Source organism: Aptenodytes forsteri, unplaced genomic scaffold, assembly GCF_000699145.1.
Source record: "Aptenodytes forsteri isolate BGI_AS27 unplaced genomic scaffold, ASM69914v1 Scaffold8, whole genome shotgun sequence".
Taxonomy (NCBI): Eukaryota; Metazoa; Chordata; class Aves; order Sphenisciformes; family Spheniscidae; genus Aptenodytes; species Aptenodytes forsteri.
This window is the reverse complement of record NW_008796218.1, coordinates 3273498-3283285: the sequence shown is the minus strand read 5'-3', so window position 1 is coordinate 3283285 and position 9788 is coordinate 3273498. Positions and strand designations below refer to the sequence as shown.

At 37.4% G+C, this 9788-nt stretch overlaps 1 protein-coding gene across 1 annotated transcript in view; it reads left to right on the top strand.

Annotated features, from left to right (window-relative positions):
• Positions 1–9788, top strand: part of OTOG (otogelin) — a 104784-nt gene that overhangs the window by 73534 nt on the left and 21462 nt on the right. Inside the window, 6 exon segments of the mRNA XM_019474491.1 lie at positions 615–2478; positions 2746–4453; positions 5097–5265; positions 6367–6503; positions 7735–7830; positions 8151–8334. Of these exon segments, the coding sequence (XP_019330036.1) occupies positions 615–2478; positions 2746–4453; positions 5097–5265; positions 6367–6503; positions 7735–7830; positions 8151–8334 (4158 nt within the window).

Here is a 9788-nt window from a genome sequence, read left to right as displayed (position 1 = left end):
TCTCATTTCAAAGGCTGAGTATTGCGAAGTTCATGCCTTTGCTTAGATCTGAGAAAATGGAAGCCATGGCAATGACATCTTGAAGGAGTATACTGGTGATGAGATATTTAAGTAGACAGTCTTATTCTATCTAAAAATACTTTATAAATAAATTCTGTTTTCCTAAAATTAAATGCTTGATCCAGAAGATACTGTTCAACTAGTTAATACTAATTGTTTTTCTTTTAGGGTGGAAGGATGCATCCCTGCCTGTCCTCTCAAGCAAATTTTCAAATATTGGTGATTAAATTTGTGTGACTATGACCTTAGTTTTACGAATCTTGCGCTCACTAAACATACATTTTAGTTGAAATAATTTCACTCCTCAAAAATCTGAGGCAAATTTTAAATTAAGAAAGAAGTTCTTTCTTCTTAAAACATTTCAGTAACATTAGATGTGAAGCAAATGATTTAATTAGTTTATTTTTTAATTTGTCTGTGAATTTTAGAAGTTTAAAGGCAATTGAAAATATCGGAATTATATCAGTTAACATAACTTCCTTTTAGCTCTGCTAGCTTCATGACTATAATTATTTATAAATTTCAGACTACTGTTTACTTGTGTCTGATTTCAGGCATTGAACCTGCAGATGATAGTCCACCTTTGATACCCAGCATTCGAACACCAGCAGTTTCACACGTAACATCAACTACAAGTTTGGCAGTGATCAGTGAAGCGGTAACTTCATTTCTTGTACCTGAAGCAAAGGACATGGAAACAACACTTGCTTCAAAATTGCAACTCAGTGCAACTACAGGGGAAACTGAATTTTCAGCTGTGACATCTAATACAACACTTCCAACCAAAACTTTATCATCAAATATTTCTTCACAGTCAACAGAAATGACATCTGGGAGAAGCACTACAGCGACATCTAGGACAACAAAATCTAATGTAAGCTTGTCTTCTCCTGTTGACATTTCTCCATTTTTTCCATCTACTGTCAGTTCAGAAACTTCCACAAAGATAAAACTGATCAGTAGTGGTTCCACTAAGCTATTGAGGGCTACAGAACCTCAGACAGTAACTGCTACACACGCAGTGACTACAAGCACAGAATCAGAAAGCAAACCAGTTTCTATTTTTATTTTTACTGGAACACCACTTATACTTAGAACAACAGAAATGCCAGTCAAAACTAAAATAATGGAAATATCAGAAATAGCCACAAGAACACTTCCCACAAAAGAAGCACAAGTAAAACCAGAAGGACTTACAGCATTTACACCCAGTTCATTTGAATCAATAACAGAAAAAACTACTGTGTATTTGCCCCAGTTTTCCACATCACCACCTCTGGGCATGCCTTCATATACACCACCAGTAAACCTAACAGGAACTTCAGAAGGGACAAAAATAAGCATAGGACAGTCTTTTACCACAGTAACTAATGTTACAGTAACATCACTTTCTCCTGTGATCACTACTTTGTCTTCAGCAACAACAAAAGCAGCAATTGTTTTAACTGAACAAAGCATGAAGACTACATTTTCACCAACATCCACACCACCTATTTCATTAGGAAAGGCAATTACAGAACCTCCTATTGAAATGGTTCAACACCTGACGGGTGCTGCAGAGGTACCTTTCACTACAACTCTAGGTCCAAAGACAACTCTGCAAACTCAAAAGAGGTCATCAGAAACAACTTCGTTATCATTTACAACTCATAAAAAGGAAACTCCCGAAACAACATCTCATGTGGAGCATACATCAAGTTCCTATTTCCCTCCACGTTCACTACATCCTAGTTCTACAACTGAAAAATCCATCACTTTTTCTACAAAAAGACCTTCAGTGTCTGTTCCTACTCCTGCTTCTCCAGCTTCAGGTGAATTAAAAAAAACATTCAAAACTGTTTCAACTACAGGTTATCCCTTACACACAGTTCTAAACACAACAGAGTTCTTGACTACGTTATACACTAAATATCCCATTGTGGCTGAGACTACCAGAGTGACACCCTTGTCTGTTGAGGTAACATCCAAAATAACATCCCCTTTTGAATTAGGAGCTAAGCCAACTTTGTTTTCTGGAAAAACATCTACCGAATACAAGTCAACTCTGGTTTCAAGTGCAGCGAAGACCAGCACTTTAGCATATTCAGGTAGTGTTACCACATCAGCAATGAAAGCCTCTATCTCATCAAAAGAAACCACCACAGTTCCTTTTGTAGCTACAGAAAGAGAGTCAGCTCAAAGAACATCTGTCACCGGATCTCCACTTGCTCTCCTTAGTGCAACTGAAACCACATTGTTGACAACACAGCCTGATAAATCACAAGTGGAAAGAATTACTAGCATCTCTACTAGAAAGCCATCTGCTTTCCCTTCTTCACCATCACATTCTCTAATCTCTTTAAACATTTCTCTTCCTTCACTACCCTCATATGGAAAAGAAGCATCACTGACAGCTCTCAGTCCTGTGCATACATCCCATGAAATGATCTCTTTGTATCCAAGAACAACTGTAGCAAAATCTATGTTACCAACAGAAAAGACCTCTCCAGTCCTGACTTTCTCTCCTTTATCCACTATAACAGAACAATCAAGTCCAATAACAACAGTATCACGTGACAAATCGCCAGGCAAAGCCTCTTTAAATATCACTTATGCCACATTCTCCCCATCCTCTGAATTCAGCAGTCAGCTCATAACAACCCAAAAGGTAATGACAGCCAAAGAAAAATCAACTCTGTCCCCTTCTGTTACGCTTCCAGTAACAAAGTCTTCTTACGCTTTCTCCACCTCTCAGTATCTAGCAGATAAATTGGTTTCTTCACCTTCTTTAACACAGATGATACCAGAAGTAACAACCACACCAAAATATCCAGTAGAAACTAAAATAGTTTCTACAGCATTGAAATCTACAGTCCAAAGTATAACAGATACAGTAAAACTTACAGCACCTACAGCTCAGCCATCTTTTCCTCTGTCTTCAGTAGGCTCCTTCTCTTGGCAGACATCTTCCAGAGATAAACTTTCAGTACAGACCACAAAGACCATAGCTATACCACATTTTTCTACTCAGAAGGCTATGGAACTTGGTCGTCAGACTTCTGAGCCTTTGTTGACGAGCCAAAGGAGTACCCCAATTTACCAGTATCCTGCAGCAACTCTAACAAAATCCACTGGTCAGCCACAACGTGTCTTTAGCACAACTGAAGCTACAGTAGAATTGACTTCTTCATACCCTTTAATCACCTCACTACCTGAAGGCATTCATTCAAGCATATTACCTACATCAGTAGGTCCTACACAAGTTATTTTACCAACTGAAAAAGAGTTGCATTTAACTGATTCAGTCACACAGCCGTATGTATCAGGAACTACTTCTGTTTTGCAGTCTACAGTCCAAACTAGAACAACAGCTGACTTGATTTTTGGCACCAGAATTCTCCCTTCCTCACCAGAAGTGCTTGCAGCTTCCTCTTCTTTAGCAACGATGAAAAAAGAAGCGTTTCCTTCATTTTCTATACAAAAGACAAGTACTGGTCTAAAATTCACATGGCAGGCCTCATTTACTGAATCACTTGATTCAAGTCAAACACTTGAAACAACTACAGCTTCACCAGAATCCAAGTCAACATCTTCATCAGTTTTGTTACCAGAAAAAACAGAAGTTCCCATCGTGATGGTGAGTGGGCCATCCACATCAATGGGCAAAAGTGGTACAGAGAAAACTGCGGTATTGCCTAAGCAAGTCACACTTCCAACCACCGCCTACAGTTCCACATTTCTAGCTAGTACGTTGTCATCGGCTATGGCCCGTTCATCAGTTGCAGCTTCAGCCTCTTCAATGATAAGCAGTACTGGGCAAAACATTAGTATTGTATCAGCAACTTCAGACAAGGCAGAAGCAGTAACAGAATCCATCACAAGCTCTGTGAAGCCCACCTATTTTTCTGTTATTTCAGAAGCAAAAGGAGCCATGCCCCTTGATACAGTAAAATCTGAAGAGCCAGAATTAACAACAGAAGTCCAAGCTGTCCATACTCAAGGTGCTACCATTACGCCAGAAACATCTCAGACATTTTACTCTCCATATTTCACAAACACAACTGCAGTTCCTTCTAATATAAGTGCATCAGTACTGTCCACTGTACATTCGTCCTCTGAACCGAAACCATTTTCTTCTATAGCTGCGTCATCGGTCAGTACTACTCAAACTTCAAAACTTGAAGTATCATCTGAGGTGCAAACACATTCTGTGAGTTCACTGCTAACGATATCTGACCATCCAAATGACACAATGGCTCCATCAGTTTTCTCATTTGCCCATTTATCTACCAAACCACTTTATGGCTTGACTACAACGTTTTCTGATGGACTGGCAACGGCTGAAGCCGTGTCAGGAGTCACAGCATCAGCTTTTATGCTGCCTAGAGAAACAGCAACTCTTCAAACTTGTACGGTGAGTAACTATAAATATTTATCTGTTTAGTTTTGAATATATCTTCGTTACTTTTACACACTGTTAAAAAAAATTGTGAGCTATACTTTGATCTCTAGGATTTAAAATATCTGTATCAGACAGGGAGCCCTGTTGTTTTCTCAATTATATCTGTAACTTTGGATGATTTCATTGCGCATAATAGTTTTCGTAAGTGCTATAATACACTGTGTTTTGGGCCTCAGTTTTCTGAGTGTGACTGTTATAAGAATTTTTTTTTTTGGCAAAATGTGGTGCTTCATATTGTTCAATGGCAGTTTTTTGTCACGTTGCCCTCCTTAAAGAACAGGGATCTCTGGAAAGACGTAATTATTCCTATTTGTGCCCTTCTATGCTTTTCCTTTCCCACCTTCTTTTAATGTAAAGTTAAAAATTCAATAATGCTGTTCGCTGCTTTACAACAGGACAGCAGTTTTAAACTGTCCTCAGAATGGTCGGGTTTTCAAAGGTGCTCTTCATTTGTAGCTTCCATCAGTGTCATGGGGATTCGTAAGTATTCTGTACCTGAAGAATGTGAGCCCCTTTTTTGAGCAAATACTCTGCAATATTGTGATGCTAGCTTGGTAAGAATGGTAACCTGTGTCTTTTATTAAATATGCCTTAGCCAATCACAGAGAATGAGTGCATAAAACACATTTGCTTGGATGGACAACTGATCCAAGTTAATAAATCGCAGAACTGCCCATACAATGCAACTCAACCCAGCTGCGGAGTTTTAGGATTTGCTACTCAAATGAATGGTGACAAATGCTGCCCAAAGTGGGAATGTGCATGTAAGTTTTATGTAAGTTTTATTATGCAGTACTTTTGAAGTGAATTTAGGTAACAATTTAATGCATGTGTAAGAAGGCTAAGAACTGACCCTTCTATACCATGGCATAGAAATAGAAGATGCATATTGTACAGGTTACTCATTGTCAAATGCAATTTATAATTCTAGTTCTACATCCAGGGAAATGAAATCAAAATGCTCCTTTAATGTAGGGTATTCCTCTTACCCAGCTATAGGTATCTGCAATGGACGTGTCTAGGTCTGACTTAGATCCATCTTGTCTTCTGTCTAATCGGAGGACACCTAGTCAATATAGTCAGTGGATTTTTTGGTTCATCTTATATCTGCTTCAGGATTAGAAGATTCCCTAGACTCTGTTAACTAGCTCTGTTTACAGTTTGGGGACTCTGGATAGTCAGTGGATCTTTTGGTTCATCTTATATCTGCTTCAGGATTAGAAGATTCCCTAGACTCTGTTAACTAGCTCTGTTTACAGTTTGGGGACTCTGGAAGCATAGCAGTACTGTAGTCACTCCCATCAATTACCTAGAATTGGGCAGGAAGAGTCCAAACCTTAAAGAAAATCAATTTATGCTATTTACGCTAAAGAAAGGATGCAGAGATAAGCAATGCAAATTTCTGCTTATGCTTTAGAGTTTGAGATAACTATGAGTAGAACTCCAAGCCCTTTGAAATACAAAAGCTTTAGCAATGAGTGGGAAGAAGGAATCTTTCCACATGAGCTCCCACCTTAGGAACAAGACTAGAAGGGAACTAAGGAGCCGGCATGTTCCACTGTCATTCATGTTTCCTGCTAGTTTGAGGTTTGTAAAAATTACAAACCTTTGCTGGTAAGAACTGTAAGTAAATAACTGATGGCAGAGGCCTGCAGGTCGTCCCACTGAAATATGCAGGATTTGACTCTGCTGTCCATTTACAGAGGTGCAACAGTATCAAATATAGCTGAAAATATGTGCTGCATATATGAAACTCTAGTAAGCTAGTTAATCTTATAAAATTTATCATTTTATCTTCATATTTTGTAATATTTACAGAAATTCTAAAATAAGTTAGAAAAAACATTTATTTTTATTTTTCTTAGGTCGTTGCACAATTTTCTCTGATCTGAGCATTGTAACCTATGATGGAAATCATTTGGCTTTATTCAAAGAAGCGTCCTACGTTGTTAGTCAAACTCGAGATGAAATTATAACCATCCATGTCCTTGACTGTAGAATGGTAACTAAAATTTATCAGCTAACAAATGGTGTTCAATACTGCTAATAAGATGTATCTTAAAAGAAAGGGCATAGTAATGCTACATAGTTGTGGTTAATTATTCACTTCTGTGCAATATCTATGAATTGTACTTGCACTTTACAACATTGATGAATTGTATAGCACTTTATCACCTGACTGTATATGCATAGTTCCTTCTGAAACAGCTGGAAGGTTAGAGGTAGGTCCATGTTATCTTATTATATGTGTAAAATAGATAAGGTGGTGAGAGATTAAGTGGATATACATTTATTAGTCACTTCTGTGAATGCCATCACATAATAAGTACCACTGTAGTGTACCAGTGTACCACCAGTATATTTCAGTGCATGATTTTTATCTATGTTCAAATGGAGAAATTTACACTAGAAACACCAGTAGGCTGTAGGATTGTCAGACTAAATTAGACTGCCCTGTGCATTACAAGTCTCCGACAGGGGCAAATACTTGTTGTTACAGAGCGGGAAGATAGAAACTCTAATGGGTATCCTGCCTAATGGGTAGTGTAGATTGGTTTTATGTCACAAGGAGTTAATTTCTCATGAGCCTTTACAAAACTCTTTAGTAAAGTCTCTTCTATGAAAGCTAGGTAATTTTGATGTCTGTATAAATGTCCATCACAAAGTTTGGTCCAAAGTAGTACCTTATGGAAGTTAATTCCAGAAGCTCAATATGATTGATAGGAAAAAGGAGATCTGTTTAACTTTCAGATTTGTTTTTCTGTTGTATTCAGTGCTATCTGGTTTGTTCAGCACCTTGTAGCTTGGAAAGTATGCACGTATTTCTGATCCATTACTTCTGTACTGTTCATGTATCATATAGATTCATCATTCCCAGTCTTGTTCTTGCTCACCTTCAGATATGTGGTTCATGTTTTTCGATGTCCAAACAGCTAGTCCGCCATATTTTTTTTCCTGAAAACCTCTATTTCTGTTTTGATTTCAAGATTGGGTGATATAAAACAGTTGCTGAACACAATGCGATCATAGTATTTTGTTTATTTTGCAAGAATGCTATCCAGATGAACTTTGTAGTCCAGACTTGAAACTACAATAAGCAGCAGTTTTCCTCTCTTAAAAATATACCCCCCCCCAAATCCTTAATGTCCCAGTACCTAAAAACAATAAGTAGCTAAGGTATCAAGATTTTGCACATCATGACTATGGTTAATGTATTTTTGCTTTCTCCACAGAGTAACTCAAATTCAACTTCTTTGTGCCTGGCAATGTTGAATTTAACCTATGTATCAAACCAAATTATTATCAATATCAATCGTTAAAGTAGAAAAGTAAGTATTTTGAGGGTTTGTTTTTCTTTGCCTTTTAGATAGCATCTTCTGTAATCAACTGCCTCCCCATGTGGGTACTGAAGATTAGAGTAGGACATAATATAATTCATTGTTCCAACTTTGTAATTTAGTAAACTGCTTGTAAATTCAAAGAGTCAAATTGTGATGCAAGGACAGGGAATGAGGTAAGTCGCAGAGCAAGGCACGTAAACTGTTATATATAGGAGTTAGATTCTTAAGTTGTCGAGAATCTGGCCTTGGTTCTTCTATCTATAGCACTTGATACCTGATATTTAATCTCTTTTCTGTGTGTATTTTAGATAACAGTAAATTCAAGATTTGCTTGGCCTACTGTTAGAAAATACGGTTACAAAGTCGAGGATTCAGGCTTCAAGTATGCAGTTGAGACCCCAACAAAAATCAGAATTCAGTGGTTTCACAACACAGGCGTGATGATTATTGAGTTTAACAGTACCAGAGAATCAAGAGCTTGGGGACTATGTGGTAAGTATAGAGTAGTGCAAGAAATAAAGGTGTTCATATGCTTTGCTAGGGAAGCACATTTTCCTAATTATATAAAATATCTTTTGCAGGATCTGGCTCAAAGAGTTATTGCAGATCATTGCAAAGTTTAAGATACTAATAAAATTAAATTATTATTAATTTTGATAATTGTTGAAATTATATTTGATACCTAGCCATGTAATCACTTTTTACCCATGGTGTTGCTTCTGACTATAACCTGATTGAATCACAGGCATGATTGCTGTAACAAAACCCAATAAGACAGGCATAAATCCATAATGTCAAACAAGGTAATTTACAGATTTAGTGTTAGATACCCATCTGATAGGAAATGGTATGTGCTATTTTCAGTTTCTAAAGGTCGGAATTCACAGGAAATGTTAACTTGAGAGAACTAATCTTAGTTTTTCTGTTGGAGGGAATAGTTCAGTGGGAATTTCTTAATAGTAATGGGTTAAATAACCATAATGTTGCACTCTGTTAGGTCTGCTCAATAGTTTCACATGGTTTCTTTCTTTCTAAAAAAACAGCCTTGAATAAGCTGTTGGTGCTATAGCTTTTGCAAGCATGTATTTGTTGATGTAAATCCCTACTGTGACACCTGAATCTGTAAATTTATCTGCTGTAAATTGGAGCTGGAAACCAGGGTTACAGAGTTCATATAATTACAGTGGATATCTTTCCAGTTTCAGAAAGGGCAAATGCCTGTAGCTCAGTATCAAATACCAGTGATAGCTCAGTCCAGTTCCAAGTCCTGCAGACAGTAATGTGCTTCTCACAAAGGAAGAGTGTTTGAATTTACTGCCATTTTGAAATTGGATTATTATCTGTAATTTGTCCTAACTTTTGTTTTCAACATCATTCTTTCTTTGTTTGGCTAATTGTTATTGTAATTGGATCAAATAGAAACAAGAAGTAAAGACTGTATTTTTTAGTAAGCCTGATTCAAGTTATCGTGAAAGTCTGTTTTGCCTTTAGCTGTTTGATTACTGTGATAGGGAGAACTGGGAATATTACGTTCCTGGTTTACAAGGTGCTTTAACTAGATGACAACACATTTCTGTGGATGGTGTTCCAAGTACAACTCCTTCAGAGAATATGCTGTATTTTTCTGGTATTCATCTCTGATTGGGATTCTCTGCATAGATCTGCCTGCACAGTGCTGTCTGGTGCGACTTACCAGAGCCTGCTTTAAATGAGCTGCTTGTACTACATCTTTTCAGGATAAACAGTCTACCTTGATCTCCTGTGCTTTCTGTGTTAGTTTGCTTCTTGTATTTGAGCTTTCTCAGATGTCTTTTGGCTGAACTGCAGTATTGGTAGATCCTGTTTTCTAAGCTTCATGGAAATGATAAAACTGAAGGCACAGTTACAGTTTTGTAGCAGCAAGCATTCCTTGGAAAGATCTGTGTCAGAGACAACAGTGTCTTTTA